At 37.4% G+C, this 24698-nt stretch overlaps 3 protein-coding genes across 6 annotated transcripts in view; 2 read left to right on the top strand and 1 right to left on the bottom strand.

Annotated features, from left to right (window-relative positions):
• The first annotated feature begins 1653 nt into the window (after nucleotides 1–1653).
• On the top strand, nucleotides 1654–5122 carry LOC131431692 (daxx-like protein). The gene is made up of 3 exons (XM_058597549.1): nucleotides 1654–2123; nucleotides 3073–4397; nucleotides 4463–5122. Exons 1-3 carry the CDS (start codon nucleotides 2079–2081, stop codon nucleotides 4929–4931), a joined length of 1839 nt encoding a protein of 612 aa, XP_058453532.1. The 5' UTR covers nucleotides 1654–2078; the 3' UTR covers nucleotides 4932–5122.
• A 487-nt stretch (nucleotides 5123–5609) lies between these two features.
• LOC131431693 (small ribosomal subunit protein eS21) lies at nucleotides 5610–6369 on the bottom strand. Of its 2 annotated transcripts, XM_058597551.1 has the most exons (4): nucleotides 6281–6369; nucleotides 6141–6199; nucleotides 5731–5922; nucleotides 5610–5670 (listed from the first exon to the last, which is right to left on the bottom strand). In XM_058597551.1, exons 2-4 carry the CDS (start codon nucleotides 6188–6190, stop codon nucleotides 5661–5663), a joined length of 252 nt encoding a protein of 83 aa, XP_058453534.1. In that variant the 5' UTR covers nucleotides 6191–6199; nucleotides 6281–6369; the 3' UTR covers nucleotides 5610–5660. The 2 variants fall into 2 exon arrangements, with proteins under 2 accessions (XP_058453534.1, XP_058453535.1); XM_058597552.1 differs by lacking the exon at nucleotides 5610–5670 and having other exon boundaries at nucleotides 5727–5922.
• Nucleotides 6370–10152: 3783 nt separating this feature from the next.
• Nucleotides 10153–24698, top strand: part of LOC131431694 (ankyrin repeat domain-containing protein 29) — a 504283-nt gene continuing 489737 nt past the window's right edge. The window contains exons 1-2 of one of the 3 annotated variants that reach the window (XM_058597553.1): nucleotides 10153–10387; nucleotides 20072–20756. In XM_058597553.1, coding sequence (XP_058453536.1) covers nucleotides 20745–20756 — 12 coding nt within the window. In that variant the 5' untranslated portion in view covers nucleotides 10153–10387; nucleotides 20072–20744. Of the gene's footprint in view, nucleotides 10388–19733; nucleotides 19969–20071; nucleotides 20757–24698 lie in introns of those variants that run through there. The other 2 variants (XM_058597555.1, XM_058597554.1) reach the window with 2 other exon arrangements.

Below are 24698 nucleotides of genomic sequence, written 5' to 3' on the forward strand. Positions count from 1 at the left end.
CTTTGTGCGCTGTATCGAAGCTGTTTGAAATTTTAGTTCTGGGTCTTATAACGCATAGTTACTCTGACTACATATCTGAGACTCAGCATGAATTCATGCCAAAGCGTTCAACTTCCACAAATTTAGTAACCTACACTCCCTTCATCATACCTTCTTGACAAGCACGTTTACGATATATATATACAGCGATTTCGCAGCTGCGTTCGACAAAATCAATAATCACATAGCGATCTCCGAGTTAAGTATACTGCGATTTAACGGATCACTTTTGAATTGGCATCGATCATATCTAACTGGTCTTGGAATGATAGTGAAAATAGGAGACTGTGCAACCTCACCATTTGCTGTTACCTCTGGAGTTCTTAAAGGAAGTCACCTTGGACAGTTATAATTTTATTGTATCTCAACGATCTAAATTTTTCGATCAAGATCGATAGTTTCATTATCGTTCCCCGATGACTTTAAAATATTTCATATAATCAAATCTGCAGCTGACTCAGAGTTCCTACAAGAATAGTTGAATAATTTAACTAATTGATGTAACATCAACAAAAAAAAAATATATTTCAATGGAAGACGTCGGAAAGCGAATCGGAAAAATTTGCGTTGAATCGCTTCAATTCGTTGGATATCGTTTTGGTAATAAGATGACCAGATAACAACAGCATATTCGGGAGTTGAACGAACTAAAGCGCAATACAGAGCTTGCGAGCAATGTACATCAGAGATTTTGTAAGTAACGCGGAAAATAAATCCTAATAGCTCAGAGGCGTTGGAGATAGTACTCTATGTGCTCCTTAACATTTAACTTGGAATCCAGAAGACCGCCCAGGTCCAGAACAGACGATGCGCGTTCGAAAACAGCTTGTGAAATCTTATTTCAGTGGATTTTCAAGTTTTGCGGAAAGCACAATTTGCATAAAAATAGTGGTGTAATGCTTCGCTCGAATATTGCGCGTTTCTAACTTTGCGCGGATTTCGAGCGTTTTAGTTTTCGACTTTGCGTGGATTTCGCGCGTTTTGATTTTAGAATTTTTCGTAACAACCCTGTAAGAATACTGCCAGGTCAGGGCTCGAATATACGACAACTGTCTTGTAAAGTAAGACCGATGTTTTCCTTCTGAGATCTAAATACTTCTAGTGATGTTCTGGGCACGTATAACTTCTTTTCCAATCCTGAATTTCAAATGGAAAGTTACGCTGAATAAACTAAAAGAAACCAACCTGTCCGACTTTGCAATTCTCTCGTTGGAGTACAATCATTCAGCTATCAAATATGTAAGGAAAACGCAACTACGAAGTAGACAAATATTGAATAATAACAAAGCGACATAAAATGGGTGGTCACTATAAGTTATGTTGGTATGTATTTTCTAATCAGGTTTCTAGGACCACCCTTCAAGTAAAACTTATGACTGTATGGCAAACATAAATTTATATAGCCACTCACCACTACCAACGCGAGCGAGCCCTCGAGCATCACTCACTTTTGCTCTTCGGTCATCAGTGCTCCCAGAAGATGTCATTCTACGGTCGAGAGCACTGTGTTTACAAACAACCCGGTTAAATTCGTAGGAAATATGTTCTATTATTCTCAAGACATTACTTATTCAGTTACACATTTTGTAAGACCGTTTATTAGTAGGTCCTTTCCGACTTTGCGAATTAGTCAAAAGATAACCTAATCTCTTGAGCGGAAGTAATTATGTGTACGATTCTTTCATCATAATATCCCGTTCTGTGTATGTCGTGTATGTATATGTTATTCAGCGCGCACCGAATTGAGTGCCCGGGCGCGAGTCTAGATTCATTCAGCAGCTTCGCAACCGTACAAACACCATCAGGAACTGTAGGATCATTAGGAAAAGAAGCTTTCATGATATTACACATTAAATTGCTTCGATGTTCAAAGCGGTGTGCATGTCATAACATTTTGTCTGGTGAATTTGTGCTAGTGAGACAACGGAGTCGGGCGAAAATTGTGCAAGATTTTCGAAAATAGTAAATTGTAATGCCTACACGTCGCCGTATTGCGTCGTATTAGTCATCGGCATTCTGGAACTGCTTATCGGAACAAGATGGATCCGGCCTCGATTATCGTCCTGGATTCCTCGGACGAGGAGGTAAGTGAAGAAAATATGATTTGAGGAAAAATTTAGGCTTGATCGCGCTTAAAACTCACACTTTGCTGGTGCTGCTGAAAGCTAATGTCACTCGGTCAGTGTGCGAAAAATGAGAGGGATGGAAATGTCAGAACGCAGAAAAATCATCTCGGCTACAGCTAATGTTAATGGTTGTTATTATATTTTCGTTGTAAAATCCTCTTATTCACCGGATAGTAGTTTTTGAGCGACGGGAATATATTTTTCGAGCACTTAAGACTGTTGAATCGTCCGAAAGGGCCAGTTTCGTTATATAAGGTAGCATTAGATCAGGTAGCATATTTAGATGAAGGGAAAGGAGTTCCCTTTGGCAGAGGGTGATACCTAAATTGTACTAGGTACTGGCACCGAGCGAACTTCTTTGTTACTGATTGTGTTGCACTGGTTGTGATTCCAGGGCTGTGAGTATGATTTACTGTTTAGTAAATGTTTTCAGTTTTGGCGCTATTCAACAGCATGAACGTTGAAACAGATGGCTCAAGGTGTCCAATTCTGAAAAAGGCTTTGCTTTTTGAAGTAGAAATTGTCTATTTATTGAAATCTGGGTAAATCAAATTATGTTGCTATAGTGACCACTAAAGTTTTATTTGAAAGGTTTGATTGGGAAAAGGGTCGAATGTAGACGTTTGTTGAAAGCATGTTGGCTGATCTTAAGTTCAGTGAAGGAAGTTGAACGATAGAATATAGGTATTTTTTAGTTTCGTGATCGAGTTTTCTTTGTCTAAATTCGAATCTGGAGAAAATTGGGATATAATAAAATTGAATTTGAACTTTTCATCTCTCAATTTTATTTCTTGGTGTTAAGAGAATATCGTGACAGATTAAATTTTGTCTGACTTAATTGTGTTGAATCGCATATGTCGTAAAATGCTAATCTTTTGTGTTTAATCATATTTTATTTTTATTTCAGTCGGGAGAACCTAAGCGTCGAAAACTAAGTCGGGTGACACCAAAAACCATTAACGGTGGGGAACACAAACTGAAGGTTCCTCCAGAACCGGCCAGTAACATAAAGCGTATCAAGCCGATCACCATCGCAACCAACTTGAGTAAAACAGCGGACAACAACAATCGTGCGTCTACGAACGAAAGTTTCGCTATTATAAACTACTCGGATGAATGGGAAAAGGATCTTCAAAAGTATCAACAGATTATCAACGACCACGAGCGACTGAGACAGCAACAGCAGAACTTGTTGAAACAGCAACAGCAGATAACCCAACAGCAATCGGTTATTAAAAAGAAGTCATCAATTTCCTCGGTAGTAGAAGAAGAGACAAATGATCGTAAAACCGCAACACCTGGAAGCAGCAGCACTGCCGATTCGCATTCCACGAGTCGTTCGGAGAAAAAGCAAAAGACGAGTGATGTAGAGAAAAATCCAATTGGAAAGGAGTTCGCTGAGCTGCTGGATGCATGCCGAAAAGCTGATGCTTCTCCAGAAATGGAAATGCTCATTCAGAAAAAATTGGTAAAATATTACGAGTGCGTTCATCCAGATTTCATCAATTCCAAGAGCTTCAAAAAAACATTGGCTGCTGTAACGGCAGATGTAACAGCTCATCCCGATTTGGTGTACCTCAAACTAGCCAGCATCGTGGAAGAGTTGAATATACGTCGAAAGTCGCGAAATTCGGTAATGACAAACGAAAATGTCACCAGCACCGGTAACGAGAAAAAGGACAATCAGATTCGGAGACTGAACCGAGCGTTATATATTTTGAAAAAGCGAATTGCTAAACTGGAAGAAATGGAAGTAGATTTCGAGGAGGACATAAATTCCGCATACATGATGGAAGAGCGCTACAAGAAACGGGCATTTGAAATCTACGAAAAAATCTGTGATATCACTGGGGAGAGCAAACATGCACACCGAATCGTACGGAAGCCCGTCCATTTTGACGGTACCCACTATCCGGAGTTCAATCGCACCATCCAAACGTTCGTGAACAGAACAAACACATTTCCGGATTTTTTCGATGTGCTGAAATGCCTGCAGCATTGCAATAGTCAGTACGGTTATCGCATGAAGCGGGATGAGATGACAAAAATTGCACAGGATGCGTTCATCAAGATAGGTAAGCTACTGCAGAAGCGCCGGAAAACCGACCTTTACGAAACGGTGTCGTATTACACGGGTAGTGATAAGGATCCGGCGATAGCCGATCGGAAATTGCTGGAAAAACTGGAAGACAACAAAAAACATTACGGCAAGATCGGGGATCTTATTGACAAGTAAGCTTCTGGTCTGGTCTTTTTAGTTTGAATTTCATTTTTTTTTGTTTTTCGTCACAATTTAGGTTCGCTCGTGTTCAGGATCATGACACAGATGACGAATTGCAGGCAGGTGCTGCGTCGAGCCATAATTTGAAGCCATCCAGTAGTAGTAGCAGTAGCACTCCAGCAACTGTCACAACAAAAACTGTTCCATCTAGTAGTTTGAAAAAGGATGATAGCCGATCCGAGTCTCCTTCCTCAACCAACAGTGCAACAAAACCAACAAACTCTTCTGCTGGTGGCAGTAGGAGCAGTTCAATTGCAGAAGATAGAAATACCAGCAGATCGAACAATAACCATAAGGTAGAAGATAGTAAGCCAGAGTCAGATAAAAGCACTGCGGAAGTGTCGCCGGAAGATGTGGATGAGGAGTTTGACGATGAAGATGACGAGGAAGAAGATGAAATGCTCATCAAGGAAAACGTTAAACCTGACACCTTTGATGACATCGAAATATCGGACGATGAAGAATTAATCGTACCAACTTCTTAGCGTTGATCACATTTCTTCGCTCAAACTTGTAAATAGGCATTCACACAGACCCCAGAGAATTGTCCCTAAAACCATTTTAGTTATAAACTCTTCCTCCCGAAGTTCAAATCGTGTATGTAAACCATTTTAATTTTGTACTCCTAATACTTTTGATGAATAATTCGACTAGTAAACAAAATTTGATCTCCTTACGCGGATGCTATGCAATCTAACTTCTATTCGTTTTGGACATTTTCATAGACGTAAGCCATGCTGTTACATCGGTTGCATTGCAGTTTTCCGTTTTTATGGCACATTGTACCACACGCTATAAATTTACACATTAACAAAGATCGCTGATAAATTTTTAAATGGTACGGAGTTTCTGAATAATTATAAGCAAAGCTAAATTATTTATAATCAATGTCAAACATACACACTGTAAATATAAAGCAGTCCAATAAACATTTTGCAAAAAAAAAACGCCGACTACAGTGGAATTATCTTCGAAAAATGTAAGTGCAGATAGTAAAATCGATTCACTTCAAAACATTTCTTTGTTCATTTTCGCTCACGAACTGTTCTCACTATCGTAGGTCCCGGCTATCATAGGAACGTGTTTTTTAAGTTATTTTTGAAACGAACATCAACTATCAATTCGATATTTTTGTCATCACACGTAATAAGTACATCTAGTGCTTTTAGTATTTTTCTTGTTTTATTAGTTGAATATAGGATACAACTCTTTACTTAATAATTTCTGGAATAAAAAAAAATACAATCAGCCTCGGCTCCAAAGGTTGAATATACCAATACTCACTTAGTCAACAAACCATCTTTCTTGGCGAGACGTACGATACAATCGTCGGATTCTCCCATCCGGCGAATTTCTCCGCAGATGGCGTAAACTTTGGAAGTCTCCAGCATACGGCCGCTCGTAGGGTCCACATCAACGATGTTGATCTGAATGGAGGCATGATCCTTTGCATGAATGATTCGGTTGCTGGACGAGCTGTTGAAGAGTTCATTTGCAATGATAGGTTAGAATTGTAAACAAAACAGTAATGTGACTATGTCAAGTATCTAGCTGCACTTCCGGAATAAAATATAGAAACTAAATTTGTAATCTTCACAACCGCACATCTAATTTGGTTGTAAAACAAGATAAATTGTTTTGCTATTAGCCGACACGTGCTAACCAGCACTTGGAAGACAATATTCAGCACTCACCATTTCCTCGGGCAGTACAAATCAACGAATTCTCCAGCGTCGTTTTCCATTTCTGAAAGCTAAAATATAATTTTCAAGTTAATCTTTCTTTTACAAAGCAATATTTTAATTAATTAGGAAATTATCAGCAGAAAACATACTTTCAAGTTCTGAAGATACAACCGAGTAGCAACTTGAACGCAATGGCGGATCAAAAAGAAGGAATTTTCGGAAAACTGAAATGTCAACTTTGACGGTTGCAAGTTCGAAGTTTGATAATTTTATTGTGGTCATAACTTTCTTGTTAGACTAGTATCCGCAGGGTTGTTGTTACCGGGAAAATAAAACTGTGGAATTTTCGTAAATCGCGACGAAAGTTATAATTTCTGAAATTCACAAATAATGTTTATTTGAAAACGGTTAAAAATTCATCGAGTCCAATTTTGAAGCTGGAATTTGAATATAGGATGTCATTTTGTTAAAGGCAATGAATGGCGCTGGATTAACTCAGACAAATAATCTAGCGCAATCCCGTCTAAACTATTTCAATATTGCACAATTCTTTTTGAATAGCCTTAAATTCTGCTAATCTTACATATTAATTCCTAAACTTTTCTTAACCCACTAAATCTAGTTTGAGTTCGAACAAAGTTTGAAATGATTTTTTCTTAGAAATAACCTAAAAATCACTGAAATAAAAGTCGATAGTATTTATTAGCTAATATAGCGTGTATTTTTTCATCAGTCTTAATCTTCTTTCTCATTTTCTCAGGTCAGTTCGCAGCTTGCGATTGTCTATCGCAGGTTGTATGACAAACGCGATGTATTGACGTGAGTCTATGCGAAAAATTGTAACAATTGGATTTTGTTATGTATTTGACATGTTGTTGAATAGACCATGTAGCTGATATTGAAAATGCCCGGCCCGGGTCGGCGGTTCAATGCATACGGTCTTACAAGCCAGTTGTCGTATGTTCGAGCCCCGACCTGGAAGGATTCATAAACTCAATAGGATCGTAGTACTAGCCATGCAATGATTCTGTACGCTAAGAATCGGTTGCGAAATCTGTTGAAACGCAGGAAAGGCCAAATTCAGTAAAAGGCATGTAATGCCAAGATTTGCTTACAGATATCATGTCACTATTTTGAGTGCCGCATTCACGTCTTTGTTTTTGTTTTATTTCGATTGAATTCACGTATGATTTAAACGTATTGGGAATAAAATTGTTTTTGCGCTTAGGGAAATCTCGTGAGTAGTGCTCAATTGGTTGTAGTTTGAATATTTCTATTCCAAGCAGAATAACTTTTTTATTGTTCCAGAGCTTATATAGTTAAACGTTTTGAAAGATCGTGTCGAATAGTCGAGTAGGAGGCAGTTGTGTGCTTCTTGTTTCCAACGTATAGAAAACTTAAATTTACTCCAGTGTTTGAATGAGTTTTTATTTGAGTTTTTTTCTGTTATCTGTGGAAATATCGATAGGACAAAAATACTAGAATATCATTTGAAGTAATATATATCCATATCGAATCTAAGGGTTGACACTCCCTGAATTTCTATATTTTATTTCAATTTTAAGATAATATAACTTTTGATAACTTCACAGGTTTTCCACATGGTTGAATGATTACATATAAGCTCCGTTTATATTACTTTGCGTATTAAATACCATAATACATAAACTTAAAGGCAAGTGCCCAGAAGAAATTGTTAGGCTGCACAGAGAACAGACGTCCAAGTAGAGAATTTAATGTGTGTAAGAAATTTGCTTGTATGCTTTACACAGCTTGTTCAAAAAAGTTTGTACTTTTTTTTATTTAAAAGATATTTTATTCAGGCCTATTTGCGTACAAGCTTCACGTGCCCGATTTAGCTGTGTTTTTAGATAATTTTTTTTGTATTGGATCTCGTTGTCACCCTTTTTCTAGGGGGAGAGGAGCTTCCATTTTCCTCCTGCGAGGATTGAGGGGCAGTTTGTTCGTGGTTTGTCTCGTCATCCATTGCCGTGGTATTGTTGTTGATTTCGTTGCTAGTTGCTGTAGTTGCGCCTTGTTGTACGTTGTTTGCAATTGCTGGTTGGTTGGATGGTAAGCTTTTAACTGCAGCTGGTGTACTTTGTTCTATAGGGGTTACGTTGGATGGTTTCGTTGAAGGGGATACTTCCCTGTTGTTGGTGACTGTCACAGGTGTACTGGGGTTGCTTGAGGTTGATGTGAAGGAAGCACCGTTGTCCTTTGATATAGTTGGCTCCTTGTCCGGTTTATCACATGGCTTACCGTAGTGAACAGCTTTTTGGCAATATTGACATGTGGCCATCTGATTGTCATAGGTAACAAGTGATTTGCACGGTATTCTTGTATCCTGACCGAATGCCACATAAGAAGGTATAGGCCTTCTCAAGCGCATCCGTAACAAACGTACGCCATTTAGAATACCGGGGAAAAAATTCTTCCACGTTTCTTTTTCGATAGAGAGAATCTCTCCGTATTGGGACATAGTTGCGCGAATATAAGGATCGGGGACGCATGAGGGAAGATCATGCACACGCACTTCTATAGCACTATCTTCCATATATACCGGAATGTTCTACTTGATATTTTCATGCTCCACATAGTGCACATTATTATTGTCTTTAGCGAATTTAATTGCATCCAACTCTTTATAGAACTGGATATAAACAACATTATTGGTCTTATTGCATTGAAGTAAATGCACCCGTTTAATGTCAAGATGCATTTGCTCCTTAAGCAAACCTTCAAGTTCTCGTATCGAAGGTCGAATTTTGCACTGTCTGAAGTCAACAATAATTGTATTCTTTCGTACTGGCGGTAGCTTTTGTTCGTTTGGTTCACTCATTTTCGAGGTCTATTGTTCACTACACAATACTGTACTTGGATTCTTCTATCCCCAACGTAAGCGGTTTTGTTTTATCGACTGACTTGGATGAGATGTAAACCCGAACTGAAAGTTTGTACTTGTTGATGTCTGTTCTCTACGGCTGCATTCTGTTAGATTTCACTTTAAATCGATGTTATATTTTTGCTACAGAAAACTGATATACAGGCTTGCATATGAACTGAGCGTCAAATTCGCTCATTCGGTGTGGCGAATAATTGCAGATGTCACCGCGAACGACACTACCTTGGGTACCGCTTTCACATGAGACACTATTTTGGGTGTTACAAACACTTCACGCTAGATTTTTGTTTTGCTTTTGGTTGAAATCACTAGTTTATTTTTGTTTTATTTTGATTGAATTTACGTGTGATTTAAACGACATGGAAAAAAATGTCTTAGATTTATGGAAATCGTGTAAGAAGTGTTCAAATCGTTATAGTTGGAATATTTCTATAATAGGGAGAAGAACTTTGCTATCTCTCCGGAACGTGGTGGAACGTTTTGAAAGATCGAGGCAAATAGTCGAGTAGGTGGCAGTAGTGAGCTAGTTGTTTCTAACGTATAGCAAATTTTTAATTAATTTCGATATTGCCTTCGCGTACTGAAAATAATTCTTGACATATTGGAGATTTTTGTTAAATAATTGACTTTTGTCAGTATATAGTAACAAAAACAAACAATCGGAATAGTTTCCATTCCAGACGTACCTAGGAAAATTTGCACCTGGGGCAAAACTAGATTTGTAGCCTGCATCGTTGGTTCAGTGAGCAAAAACAATAAAAGTTTCCTCAATTCCATCTTTAGAGGGATCGATTTGATGGGCAAAAAGAAACCTGAAGGATCCCTTGCGCCCGGGGCGAATGCCTCCCTCACCCCTCACCTTTGCATCTCTTTCACATTAAGTCAAATCAATCTAAATTTTATAATCGATTGTCTGTATAAATCGCAATTTTCTTGCTCATATACATTGACAAGCTGAATATTCCCGGGAAGCCAAATCCACTCTCATTTCATTTTATCGTAGACTCCAACCCTCGGTTTGATAAATCGGTATTTTTGAAAGCTTCCTCCAATGCTCACTGCAGGATTAGCGCCACTCTAATGCAATCGTGAGGTGGACAGAGTGTTTTGTTGACATTTTGCCATACCTTCAGGCGATTCTTTGCTTACATTTTGCCGATCAGCTGCTCCTGGATTACGACTAGCTTGCGTAGTTTCATCGTACGGAGTGAATGGAATGTAAATAAATCCGTGTACGTAGATCAATAACAGTAGAAATAATCTGAAGCAATTGTTCCTGTGGTTGGCATTTACTGTCGTACAAACAACAGAAGTACGGATTTGTCATTGTGAATTTGTCGCAAGAGCAAAGGTGAGCCAAGACTACTTTGAGCATATGTGATGATAATCAAAATCCAAAGATAGTGCACTTTAAACGTGATGTGAAGTGGATTATGTAAACTGGTATCTGTTGCCTTCAATAGATAATAATAACACAATTTATAAAGTGATTTTATAGCTTTAGTACATTGAAAAAGTTCTTAGCTAAAATAGTACTGTTCTAATTTTTTTCGCATCTTATATATTTGAATAAACTAAAAAATTACAAGCATGACGAATATTTTTAATTATGTATGGCTACATTTTATTGTTAACAATTGATTCATTGGACTACCCTCACACAATACGAATTCATAAATCTTCACCTGTTGAACCAAATCTGATAGGTTCCAGTGCAGCGTTTGCTCAATGTCCGCACATTGTTAACCGTAGGAAGTTGGCATTTCCACACTCCCTGTCCTTTACACTTCTATCATTCCTAGATCTGATGCCATTTTCAGACAAAATAACGAAATTAGTGCATGCTGATTTAATTTTAGTTGTAAATGATGTAAAAATGGATCACCAAGAAGTAGAAGGCATAGCTTTGAGCTATACTGCCAGCATGCCTTCGCTCTCGGATTCCAATTACGTTTACTTTTACTAACCACCTATAACATCTTAACGGTGTCACAGCACAGCCGTCACTGCACGGAAGAAAATTGCTCACAAAACGTTTACATTTTGGTAATAACTTTCCTATGCAGTATTTCATCGTTGCATGCAAAAAGAGAAAGTGTGCATTTGAAAAACGATTACTAGTTTGTGCTTGTGAAAGATAATCAGTAATTTTAATTTTTTCCTTCGAAATGTTACACAATGAGTATCAATGTTTTCGTTAAAAACAACGCAAAGAAAAATGTATTTCGTATCAATATTTCGACAAAGACCATCAAACAAACGAAAAACATAAATAAGAAGCCTGTTCGGTAGTCTCCATGACCAAAGGGCCTAACTTCAAATGTTTACTTGACTTCCGGTGGAGCTCCTAACGTGTGAAAATGTTGTTTCGCAATAGTGCGATGAAATTTTGTGTATTTTTCGCGATTTTTTGCATTCTAGAGTGAATCAGTGTTGCGACGCCACGAAACTATCATCGGGAGTCACTGTAAAATACATTACAACCGAAAATAAATAAAAGAATCGAAATTTAAACTACAATCGAAATATAACATATAAGAATGAACAATACATGTGAATAAAACCACAATCGGAATTAAAACATAAAATAAATGAATAATCTAACAATACACGGGCAAGATGAGCCAACACTGGCCTTAGCCTGTCACGTTAGTGACACAACAAAGAAAAAAAAGTTTCTTCTCTTACTGTAATTCATTGAAAGTTTTTAATATAAATTGAAAGTTTGTGGTTTTACCTTGAAAGTTTTGCGAAATCAATCCAATAAATCGTGAAAGAAAAAGTAAACAAAGAGAAACTGTCATTGGCTGTTTGGTCGTGTGACTATCGAGTTGTTTCATCTTGTCTTCGGGCAAAACGAAATTTAATCCTAGAACGCTCTCGTGACTTTTTCTATACGTAAACGCTCTTTGGGGTAGATTTCTACCCCAGAATTGAAATCTGTCTAAACTAAAATAAATGGTACATTTTCATTTTGATTGAATTTTTGGATTTGATTTCAAAATCTATTGCAAAGAATTTTCTATAAAAATATTTGAGTTTGATAAATTTTTCTATCCAACAACGCAAAGAAAATATCCAATATAAAATTGTTTCTAAAACAAGTCCCTAGATATGTCTAAATTCCGTCTTTTCTTTCATTTCGCTATAATTCCAGTATTTCACAAACGATTTTTAAAAACTTCTATTGCATTGCAAAGGTTTCGACCTTTTTTGCCTTTCTCATATAGAAAGGTTATACAATCACTGTGAAAACCGACTTTTAAACCGAGGCCCGGAGGGCCGAGTGTCAGATACCATTCGACTCAATTCGTCGAGTACGCAAAATGTCTGTGTGTATGTAACGTTTTTTTGCACTAAATTTTCTCGGAGATGGCTGAGCCGATTTTCATAAACTTAGGTTCAAATGAAAGGTCCTGTGGTCCCATACGTAATTCCTGAATTTCATGCGGATCCGACTTCCGGATCCGGAAATATAGGGTAAAGTGTGTTAAAAATTGTATACCATCACTTAAAATGGGGTAAAACCTTAGAAAAATTTCTAAATCGACCTCAAATCTTTTCCAATTGATAGTTTTTATCAGTAGACGGTCAAACAAACCGATTTCGGTTATTCTTTTAAGAATCGAAAAAAATTATTTTCATGAATACCACAGTATTATATATGATAGTATGATTGATATGAGAAAGGCATTATTACACCACTAGGTGGATTAAAACTGGTTTTCTTAATCAGTTGAAAAGTATTTGATCCGATTTATGTGTGAGCAACAAATACAAATACAATTTTCTTCTGAACTTGAATGGACGGAGCTCTACCGCGCGACTCCGTGCGATCTGTCAAGTTTCGCGTCGCTTTCTCTGTGTGAAGTCAGAGTGGGCGCGACACGCGACGCGATGCGTAACGCGAAAGTTCTCCAATGAGAGATAGTAGCGAGTGTCAAAGTGACAGTAGTACACGGGCATAATTCCGATTCTAGAAATGAGCAAAACGAGTCATGATTTGGGGAAAAGAGTATATTTCATGTTATGATAATACACCATGATTAAAAGTTCTCGGATCATGATCCATTTGGACTAATTTTGCTGAAATTTAAGCGTAACGCATTTGACGATGATTCAGGCGTGTTTTTGCTACGATGGTAATCTTTGTAACATAAATTCAGGTGTTATGTTTCAAAATATGAAAATTTTAAATATGAATTAAATGGAATGGTGTGATGAACGAATTTTTTGGGCGATTTTAATTAATGTCTCAAATGATATACGCTCGAAAAGCCAAACAGTGAAAAGCACGACCACGACGACGCCTAAAATAACGTGTTCACTTGCGTTTATTGCTTCAGTTTTGATTTTTATGTTTCAGAATTTAATCACTCAAACGAACTGCAAGAAAAAACACGAGTGAATCAACCCTCACAAATACAAACTCTATGTCGAATTCTTGCAAATACCGCGGAATGATTTTGCTTTTTTTTTCTTCGAAACATCATTTGCAAAACCGTCTTATTTAAAATATTTAGGTGAATCAATACAGCTTGTGTTGTTACATCTATGAAACAAATTTTTCAAAGTGGTTGAAAAATATTTTTTTCTTATTTTCGTTAGATGGTTCCAAATTCATAGTCGAATTTATTTTTCGGTTTACGCCAGCTCTCGGAATATTATTCTAACAACAGTCACATAAAATATGTTAGAATACATTAAGATATATTCATACAAAATGTAACGTGTTTAGTCTCTAATAATGTAAATTTTCGTTCATTAGCTTTATGTAAACATTTTCAGTACTTCTTGTTTTTCGATGTCTGATTTTTGCCTTAATCTATTAGGTACGATTCAGACGGTCCGGCTTCTTCCGTCACCGTCACCGGAACGTCAACGTCCGTCACCGTCATTCTAATTCACACGATCCGGTTTCCTATCCGTGTCCGTCATGTCATTTTCTTACATGTTGAATTTGAAGAACTTAGTTTCGCACAATTTTATTCCACTAATACAAAATCTGGGAGCTTTTGAAGCCAATCGATCTGTTGTTTTCCTACCTTTTAATCGAATAAATAACTTTCAAAATTAACTAGAAAGAGGAAAAAACAATACAATCAGTTCCACTCAACAACGTAACGTACTTTGATAATCTATTGATAAGTTTAATTACTTGTATGTGGTATATTTCGTTCAAGAGTGGGATCTTGACACCGAATACATACATAACAAACGTCAGCTCAATACCGTAATCATATGAATCGTGCATGTGTGCGATAATGTTGACGGAGCTTGCCGTTGACGGACGTTGACGTTCCGGATCTCTGCTGGATCGTGTGAATGCACTAAGGGAAAACTCATTTGACTAATTTTTATGGAGGCTGACGTTCCGGTGACGGTGACGGAAGAAGCCGGATCGTCTGAATCGTACATTAAGCAATCCGTCACATGATTTGAGGAAGAGGGTTTAAAGTGATATCCGGGTAGAAAATTGGAGTTACGAGCTTTGACAAAAATACATTCCTCAAGTAACGCATTTTCGGACCATGATTAATGTTCATGGGAGAAGACTTTTTGCTCATGGTTTCATGAGAAAAACCTGTTTTAATCCACCTAGTGGTGTAATGATGCCTTTCTCATATCAATCATACTATCATATATAATACTGTGGTATTCTTCAACATTTTTTTCTTCGATTCTTAAAAGTCGGATGTGAATAATATTCAGGAATTTTGTATGGGATCACGAGATCTTTCATTTGAATCTGAGTTTGTGAAAATTGGTTCAGCCATCTCCGAGAAAAGGTAATGCAAAAAACTTTACATACACACATACGCACATACACACACACACATACACACACACATACACACACAGACATTTTGCGTACTCGACGAACTGAGTCGAATGGTATAGGACACTCGTCCCTCCGGGCCTTGGTTCAAAAGTCGGTTTTCGCAGTGATTGCATAACCTTTCTATATGGGAAAGGCAAAAAATTATTGGCTTCATGATTTTATAATCATGACATAAGTAACGGATTTCTTTCCGTGTAACAAAATAATACACGGAACGACCGAAATTAGCTCTGCGCCTAATTCGTATTACTGTTTTTGAATTAGTTGATTTTAACAACAAAATTTCCAAAATAACTATAAAATTAGTTGAAATTTAGAGTTTACTGTGCTGAAAAAAACTCTTATTTTTAGAGAATGTGTTTAGTTGGCGAATATTCTGGACACAAACCAGCAATATTCAATCCAACACGAACTTCTTATTGACAACTAATTTCGTTATTAAAATCAGAAACTTTGATTCTATTTATCTATCACCGTCATTACTGAAGGACAGCAGTGTCAAAGCAAAACAATCCATTAAAAAGCTAAAAGGGACAGTCTTGTTGAAACTGCTCGCAAATTGTTTAGATGTTTTTCGCATGTGTTACGATATATCCCTATATAATTTTCTAAACCGATATGTAAAAATGACGTAAACTGTTAGTGGAAAGTGTATTTATTCAGAATTTGTGCGCACTTGAAGCGATTGTGCGTAATAATGTTTTTACGCGGAACAGTGAAGTGAATTTCGAATGTTTCACTCTAATTGTGAAGAAGTTTTTTTGTATCTTCAAACCTTCCGAGCTGCGCCGTCAGGTGTACTATTTGTATTCGGTTTTTGTTTTCCGAGTGCTCAAAGTTTATAGTGAGAATGAAGAAAACAGTGATTTAGAAGAAAAAAAATTAAAAAGATGTTTACGTTTCGTTTATGTCTTTTTCTCCAACACAACATCGTATTTATACCTGCCAATATAGAAAAGACAACCGCGTCTGAATTTTTTTCGGCAGTAGTGTGCCATCTAGTGGCTAGTAGTCATTAAGGTGTTACCGTTTCGGTGACAGGGCGCCATATAGCTGCAGATTGCAGAAGCCAATTCAACCATTCATATTGGTTGAAAACAACATTATATTTCTTTAATTCAACTAAAAAATTAGTTGACTGGATATGAAGTGTGCCTTAGCTAAGAAATGACAGTACGTTTAATTTGTGAATTCAACTAAAAAAAATAGTCATTTCAACAAATATTTTATTATTATTAAGGGAATGAGAATAAAAAATCTAAATCAGCAAAAGTAAGATTTTTTTAGTTGTCTCAAAAAATAACTAACTAAAATCAGCAAATCAACTAATTTTTTCGCGAAAATGCTGATTTCGGTCGTTCCGTGTATAATTTAATTATATTTCTATTTATTGAAAAGAAAATTCTAACCAAATGAAACGAAATCATCTTGACTGAATCCAGTAGTTTCAACTTTCGAAGTTCTATTTCCAGAAGTAGTGCCGATTGGTTATTCTATTCGGATTTCTCTTCCACTTTCTTGCTAAGAGGTGGAATAGAAGCGCAACTTGGCTAGTTCAAATTTTTCAATCCGACTAGATGTCATTTCAAATAACCCTTCTCGACGGTATCAATCATGTCGTTGTCATTGTAATGTACAGAAGACTTTATATTCATCGAAGAGTTTTGTGGATATGTTTGATGGCGTAAAATGCCTGTTGAATTAATAAAAATTGAAATTGTCATCGAGATAACTCGAAATATTCTCAAAACTCATTGCAGTTTCATTGATTGCACATGCCAGTCATTTTTAATGTTTTCGAAATCTTTTTCCAACACTTGCGCATTCCGATGAAACTGCTCCGATTAGAGCTTTGATATCTATAAAATTATCTTCTTCCGCAATAACGAAAAATAATTAAAGAAACCTTTGGTCGCTCGTTAATCGCATGAAAAACTGTGCACGTGCTGTTTCGTTGTTTGTCGCACCGAAAATCGCTTGTCACTACGCAACGCCTCATGCTTACTCTGAAATACATGTTAATTTTTTGCTGTAAACAAATGAACGAAATACAGAACTTTAATGATCGCATCGCATCGCTTCGCGTCGCGTGTCGCGCCCACTCTGGCTGCACCCTAAGGGTGAAGCCAGAGAGAAAGCGACAAGCGACGCGAAGCGAAGCGATGCGGAACTTGACAGATCGCTAGGAGTCGCGCAGCAGAGCTCCGTCCACTCAAGCTCAGCAGAAAAATGACAAGTATGTCAGAGTGAACTCGATGCTTTGCGAAGCGACTGCTGACCGATCGCATCGCACTCACTCTGACATACCCACGATCTGTCAAGTTACGCATCGCTTTGCTTCGCGTTGCGTATCGCTTTTGTCGTGAATACGACTTACTTTACTATGGGGCGCCTTTTCAAAATTAGCCATATGGAAGAATGGGCAGAACTTAATCGTGAATATCTCGACTTGTATTAATGGTAACAACATAATTCTTTCACCATTTCATCAAAAATATGATCAGGAATTCAGGATAATATTTTGAACAGTGTGCGATAACCAGAAACAACTCAAAAATTAAGTTTTCTTAAAATTTGAAAACAACGCGGAAAACACCTTACTTTCGCTTGGGTTTTTCGCGCAAGGACGACCATTTTGAGGTAGTCAGGCACATATCTTCAACTGAATGCGTATAAAAGGGGAACCGTGGATCAACCAGCGGCGACGGACCAAATTGAGTTCCTCAATTTGGTCCTTGTGAATGCTAGAACCGAATCCCTACAGCATATTGATAATTTCTTTCAATAAATTATGCAAATCCGAAATGAAATAATCGACAATAAAATTCTGTATGCGGCTATTTTTATAGCCGTTAGGACCGCCCATTAGTGAAAAAGCTACAAACGAAATCACATAAAAGGAAATCTCTTAACAAAAATTCAATCAGTTTGGATTCAATCGCCACTGCGAGCAGATGTGTTTTGTGTCGTCTGCACGCTTTCGACAAGAGCGATTACGTCACAGCTGCCAGTCATTAGCAGTGGGAAAAAAACAACGGTGGAGAGCATTGCACAATATCAGCCGTTCTAATGGCTCTAAAAGTTTTCTAAAGAACTATTAGGATTTGTTGTTCGCAAATCGTAGTGAAATATCCTCAGTTTACTGCAAATCAAGAATAGTTTGCTTAGATTTGTGCACTTTTCGCTGTGTGAAATTCACAGTAATCGAGATCAAGTGAAGCTTTCTTTGTTTTTGCGAAAAATGTGAAAAAGGGGAATGCGTGCATAATTCATACAATTGATATTCGGAAGTGTTAAGGAACATGTCAGTTGTTTTCGTATTCACGACATCCAGTTATGTCTCTGACATTACCCACCCGCCTTTTTCTCTGGCTTCACCCTAACACTACGCATATGTCATATGTCAGGAAGTCATGATTTTTCTACTAAATGATATTGAGCTACATTTCTTGAAGTTCAGTTGGAGTAAGTTTTTGTTTCACCAAATATTAAATACCATCACTCTTAGAAAAAATGATACTTACGCTTAACGTAAATTCAAACATGCCGTAATATCTTCGTTGATGACACAATATTACATCTATTAACAATTAAAAAATAAATTTTGCGTTTGTATCGATGTAAGCTTCAGCTAAATGAACTGTGAAGTTAATAATCTGACTTATCTTTACATGCTTTGAATTGTGAATGTAAGAGAATCGCGACGCATCCTTTCATGTGCATCTTTGAAGATGTAAACTTTTCTAAGTATGCAGCGTCTTCAGCGTTTTCAATTTTGTTCTACACTGGTAAGACTTTCGTTAAATTTATGTGTTAATTGATCTTGTATTAGGTATCACACAGGTGTTAAATCACAGCTACTAAAATTAAAGCTGCTACGTTAATTGCCCTCAACCAGTTGAATCATTGAGTTATTTGTTTGAACCATAATTCCGTCGCTGTACAGAATTCTCTCTTTATGTTGAAAGTAAATTCTCTTTTTCCGATTTTATAGCTTTCTACATATTTTCCCGGCTGCTCGGTCACCAATGTCACCAATCTTAATTTTTGTTAGGAATACCTGATGGAGGTGCTGAGATCAGTATGGTTACGCTACATTCATTATATTGAGATGTACTGAAAAAAAAAACAAACTATAGAGCAAATTGAACTTTGCCTGCACATATTCAAGCATAACCATTAACAGACAAACAATGGCTAAGCTAATGAAGCGACGGATTGACTCCGGAACAATTTGACGGCTCCCCTTTGAAGGAGGGGTCGAATCAGTCACTGGAGCGTAGCTTGCAACATTGTGGCTTGCACGGTGCTCTCGTTACGCACTGTCTGTGGTCAGGTTTCCGATGTGCGCGCGCCGTTTGCGTTATCAGTTATTATTATCGGAAGCATCCTTCTGTGTGTCGAGTGCGCGCCTTGGAGTGTATAATTTTACCACCCAGGTAAATGGAGAGGGGCAAAGCGTGCTAGCATTTCCATTTCGGTTTTCGAGTGGCTCAGCTGGCTAATGGTATTTACATTTCCACTCATGCCATTAGTCTTGCGCGAATCGCGATTCGTTCAAGAGATTAGATCGATCTCGAGAAACTTTCTGGACGCTGATGAAGGCCGATGAAGTTTTGGTGTTTGATAAGAGTTGCTGGTGAATTAGAAATAAAAATTGACAGATATGTAACCGGTGGTCGGTTTCATTGGTCGGAGCGGGCTCAGTCGGTGTTTATTTTATTTTATTTTATATGTGTTGTGAATGTCTGTGCTACCTCCTGTAGTGTGAGCGTGTTTACTCAATGACTCTCGCGTCAACGGCGCGACTTAAGTTTAGTTGCGATTTTTCTTCTATTATTTTTTTCCCCGCTATTCGCTCACTTTTCATTTGAGGCTGAACTTATTAGCTGTTTTCAAGTTCAGTTGGATAGAAGTGCGGTCTGGTGTTCTCCGAGTTCCGAGTCTAGAAGCACGTGTTTCGAAGAACTTTATCGTGATCGGGATCGAGTGCGGCCAAGGGACGCGCACGTATTAACATTTTCTTTTCTTCGGTTTCGACTTGATTCTGCAACCTGTTTTCGATGAGCTTTAATGCTGCCAAAGGTGATGTAAGATTCCAGTTTACTTAGCTCGTATGGTTCTCTTGTGATGGAGGAAATCTCATGTTATCAGTTGCTAAAACATTATTTTTTCTTTTTTTTCTCTTTTCAGTACCTGTTGGTTGATGAACTTCGACTGTACATTGATGTAATCGAATATCGTTTTGTGTAGGAAAATTCGGGTAATAAAGTGTATCAGGCGGAGGAGTAATCGAGCACCTGTCGATTCGCCGATAATAATTGTGGAGCGGAAACATCAATTCCCGAGCAGCGAAGTGTGACAGCTAGCGGCAAAGTAGTAGCAAAGTGGTGGGAGATCACGAAAGCAACAGTACGGCGAAAAATATCAATCTTCGATAATTAAAAGTAAGCAGCACGAAGCGAAGTAGCAAAAATCGAAATTGAATTGAAGATTGTGTGAGCAGAATTTAAAGCAGTTTTTCTATGAATCGCCTAAGTGAAGTGAAGTGATACACCATCGCAGTTGAATGGTAAAAGCAATATAATTAATTAAACTTCAGTACGAAGAGCTGCTCCATCCTTATTCCGTCGTTTGTTGTCCCCCTACGAAGAAAAGTAGGGTCGTATGCGGAGCTAGCGAGTGTTGTGATATTTCATCCTGTGCGCTTTATTATAGTGATTGGATTTCGTGTTTTTTGCTATTTGTTGTACGGAGTGCGTTGAGTGACAATTTAAAAGAAAAAAAATAAGTTCCGGTACTTCGGTGGATGCACAGCAGTAAACGCGGTGTTGTCCATAGCGTCATATCGGTTCAGTGAGTTGGAATGTCATTGAAGGTAACTAACGATGCTCAAAGTTTCGTCTCATCTCATCTCATCTCATCTCATTTTATTCGCCAGTTTTAATTACTGCTGATTAGTATTACATTATTAATTACAAACGTGTTCATTTTCTCCTTCGGGAAAGAGTGGTGTTCTTAAAGACGTTTCATGAGCTGGAACGTACAAGTCCACTATATACCTGTCAGCATTCCGGTTTAATGGTTTGCACTACATACAGTACAGTTTACCACGGTTGCTCACCATACCAGACGAGCGTACCTACATAGCAAGGGAAACCCGTTCCAGCAGTGGGTTGATGTCCGTACGGTGTTTTGGTTCTTCCTCAGATCCAGTTCAGTAGATAAGGCAGGCAAGCGGGCAGGATTTTATTGCCGTTTTAAAATCGTATTTTTCGTTTGCACTCGAGATTGTGTCTAGCTACACTGGAAGGTCTTTTCACCAAGACAATGCAGTCGACGACACGACTTGCCACTCGTCTATTGAAACTGTATCGCAAATTTCATTACCCCTCAGTAACTGGTAATCGCTTGAAAAAATATTGAAACTGGCAATAAGGGCCAACAACTTTTGAATTTGAATAACAGTCACCAAAACCATAGTTACCAGTGTTGATCTGTAGAAAAATAAAAATAATCTAAAATCTTCACGGAAACAGGATGCATTTTCGTCCTTTTCCTTTGCCGACCGAGTCTAGAATTTGAGTGTTTGGAGATTTTTCACTGCACCGAGAAACTCGAACCCGATTCTCTAGTTTGTTCCACCTGTAGCAAACTTCCGAATGCGAACCTTTTTGTTTATTTATTTTGGGATTCCTTGGAAACTTGTTCGTAGCAACTAGCAACAGTGTTGCGCGATAAAATTGTTTTTATCAATAGCGAGGGATCGCTCAAATTATGCTAGGGTAATGGCTCCCTATTTCATCTGAGCTCCTAATTCCATCTCATAATTTTTAAAATGTTTATTGAGATTTTTGTCATACTTTCGCAAAAAAAGGTTTTTAAATCCTTCAATGATCGTTTCTTTTTTCATTCAAAAATTAGTTCACTTTCCATTTTAGGAAACATTTTCGTCTTACAGTCTGTTACATAAAGATCGTGGCCACTGTTGTGAGAAAATGAAAAGGCTCAACACGAAAATACTTTTGAATATTGTTTTACCTTTTTTTTATATATATAAAAAATAGGTATAGAATTCGCTCAAACTTTCGAAAATTTTTCCGAGGCTCGGAGGGCCGAATGACATATACCAATCGATTCAGCTCGACGAACTGAGCAAATGTCTGTGTGTGTGTCTGTATGTGTGTTGTCAACTAAGAGGTCGAGATCTCAGAGATGGCTGGGCCGATTTTCATCAAACTAGTTGCAAATGAAAGGTCTCCCCGTCACCCAAAACGCTATTGAATGGTTTTGAGATCGGATGTTTACTTTTTGAGTTATACGAAGTTTTATGTCGAAATTTTCAGTTTTTTGACAGTATCTGTCACAATTGTACTTGAAAACAGAATATGATTTCAGACTTAGATTCCGCACGATAATACCTATCCAACAAGCCATAGATTGTTAAAATCCGTCCATTTTTAACGGAGATATCGAAATTTTTGTGTAAACGACTTTTCCCCCTATTCCAGCAGTAGGAGTTTTGAGCGCTGTATGACAAAGCAATGCTTGGGAGCAACGGAAAACACGATTTTCTATTCTGTTACATACAATTGTTTCTAAGTACCAAAAAGACTGTGTACAGCATCCTTTTTCATGACAATTTGCCTCGGACCGATTTTAGCACGGCTCGTTTTTGGCAACATAATCGTTCGAATATGACATATATAAACCAGATGATGGCAGATTTTTTTTTAATTATATTGTTTTAAACTACTTACAGCAATAAATGCTGGAAGAACATAACATCCATATACCATTCGAATCAGTTCGACGAGATCAGCAAATGCGTGTGTGACAAATAATTTCACTCAATTTTCTCTGAAAATTTTTTTTCTACAAATTCAGATTCATACGAAAATTCGTATGCTCCCAAACAAAGTTCCTGAATTATGTTTGGTTCCGACCTCTGGTTCCGGAACTACAGGATGATATATGAAACGAAATCAAAATTGTGTAACTCATTCTTCTCGTAGATGGCTGAACCGATCTAAGATTCAAATGAAATCTAAGAATCATCTAAGATGCAAATGAAAAGTTTCAAGATTCTTTTAAACATCTTGCTCTTCAGTCAGATCCAACTTCCGGTTTCGGGGATACAGGGTAATTAGTATAAAAATGTCTATTCCACATAAATTAATCAGGTTTATCGGGTTGTACTCAAAACTGTAATTTATTCGGCATATGGCCATACGAATCGGTTTGGGTTATGCTGGTTCCTGAATACCGGCTCTGGAAGTACCTTAAATTACCGTAAACTCTAAAGTGGAACTTACATATCATGGCATGTTTAATCGATTATCACACTTCTAGATTTAGATTCGATTGTATTTGCAGTTTCGACATTACAGAGTAATGAGTGATTACAATCTCAAATTGTCGCTTAAAACGACGGTCATTAAAATAATGTAATGAAAACTTAAACACCGAAGAATATTCATGCACAAAACACATGCGAATTGATAAAAAAAAGGTATCATCTCACTGCTAGGTGGAATGATCACGTTTTTTTTAGATCAAAAACATGCATGCAAATACATTAATAGCAAGTCCAATCCCCTTCAGCAATGATAATAGCTTGACACCTTCGAGGCATACTCCGCTTGTCAGGTCACCCGGAACTACGTCTTACCTTTTCAGCGGCTTATGATTAAAAGAGGTCGCTGTCAGTCGTTGCTTGTTCGTAGTCAAGGATTGCTGCGACGAATGTTGGTGGATGTTCATAATGTCACTGACTTACACTCTCATTGAACATAACTCAAAATTGAGTGACACACCACTCAAATTCATTAAAAAGTGCACGTACTCTGAACTTGAGCTACCACCTATCTACTCATTTTTGAGTAAGGGACGAAGCTGTCAAAATTTGAGTATATTTTAATCAAAATAAGGAATAAATATTTTTTTTTCACAATTTAAGTGAATTTAACTCAAAATTTGAGTTTTTTGCACTCAAAATAAAAAAGTTCTTTTTCGTCAATGTTTATATAAAAGGATTCCCTAATTAAAATCATTCTTCTCTCTTTTACATAGGAAGGGCAAAAAAGTAATTGAAAACCGTTCAATTTGACCGCATTGGAGTCAAAATTGAACGATTTTTATATACTTATGTAGAATCTCTCACTTAGCATAATTGAAACCACAAAATTACTATTGAACACAACTATGATTGATGATTCATGATTTCAAAAGCCAGATCTAGAAAGGTAATGAAAAACGACGTATTCTTGCATTCTTAAATTCGATAAGAATATTTCGAAAATGAAAACGCACTGAACTGCTAGAAGTATTTTTTGAAAACTCAACGCTTACTCTAATGTATGAATAAATGCGAGAACTCATGGCTTTAGTAAATTTTACTCATATCCATACTCAAATTTTCACATATTGTTCCAGTTTATGAATTTGAGTAAACGCAACTCAAACCATTAGTTATGTTCAAAGAGTGTGTAGCTGTCAACCATGAAGACGCATTGATGACTCGTGTAGTACTGTCGAATCCGTATCTCACAATGAAATAGGGAGCTGTTACCCTAACTGATGGTAAATAATTAACGAACATTTTTCAAGTCGAATTTTCTGCAGAGTGCCTGGTCGTGTCGTAGGGGTAGTGCTGTTTTGCTTAGGAATACTTAGGAATACTACAAATCTTCTGAACTGGAAAATCCGATATACAATGATGAGGCCATCAGTTTCGAATTCAGTCCGCTAAGCTTGTTAAGTTGAATTGCGCTAGATATTCAATTTCAACTGCTTTCTATTGACGAGTCGAAAACGGATA

This window comes from Malaya genurostris, chromosome 2 (assembly GCF_030247185.1).
Source record: "Malaya genurostris strain Urasoe2022 chromosome 2, Malgen_1.1, whole genome shotgun sequence".
NCBI lineage: Eukaryota > Metazoa > Arthropoda > Insecta > Diptera > Culicidae > Malaya > Malaya genurostris.

Excerpts from the sequence above, each read along its gene's own strand:
- LOC131431692 (XM_058597549.1), top strand. The coding sequence starts at position 2,079 with ATGGATCCGGCCTCGATTATCGTCCTGGATTCCTCGGACGAGGAG. Across the intron at positions 2,124-3,072 it reads TGGATTCCTCGGACGAGGAG|TCGGGAGAACCTAAGCGTCG; the intron begins GTAAGTGAAGAA and ends TTTTTATTTCAG. Across the intron at positions 4,398-4,462 it reads ATCGGGGATCTTATTGACAA|GTTCGCTCGTGTTCAGGATC; the intron begins GTAAGCTTCTGG and ends GTCACAATTTAG.
- LOC131431693 (XM_058597551.1), bottom strand. The coding sequence starts at position 6,190 with ATGGAAAACGACGCTGGAGAATTCGTTGATTTGTACTGCCCGAGGAAA. Across the intron at positions 5,923-6,140 it reads TTGTACTGCCCGAGGAAATG|CTCGTCCAGCAACCGAATCA; the intron begins GTGAGTGCTGAA and ends ACTCTTCAACAG.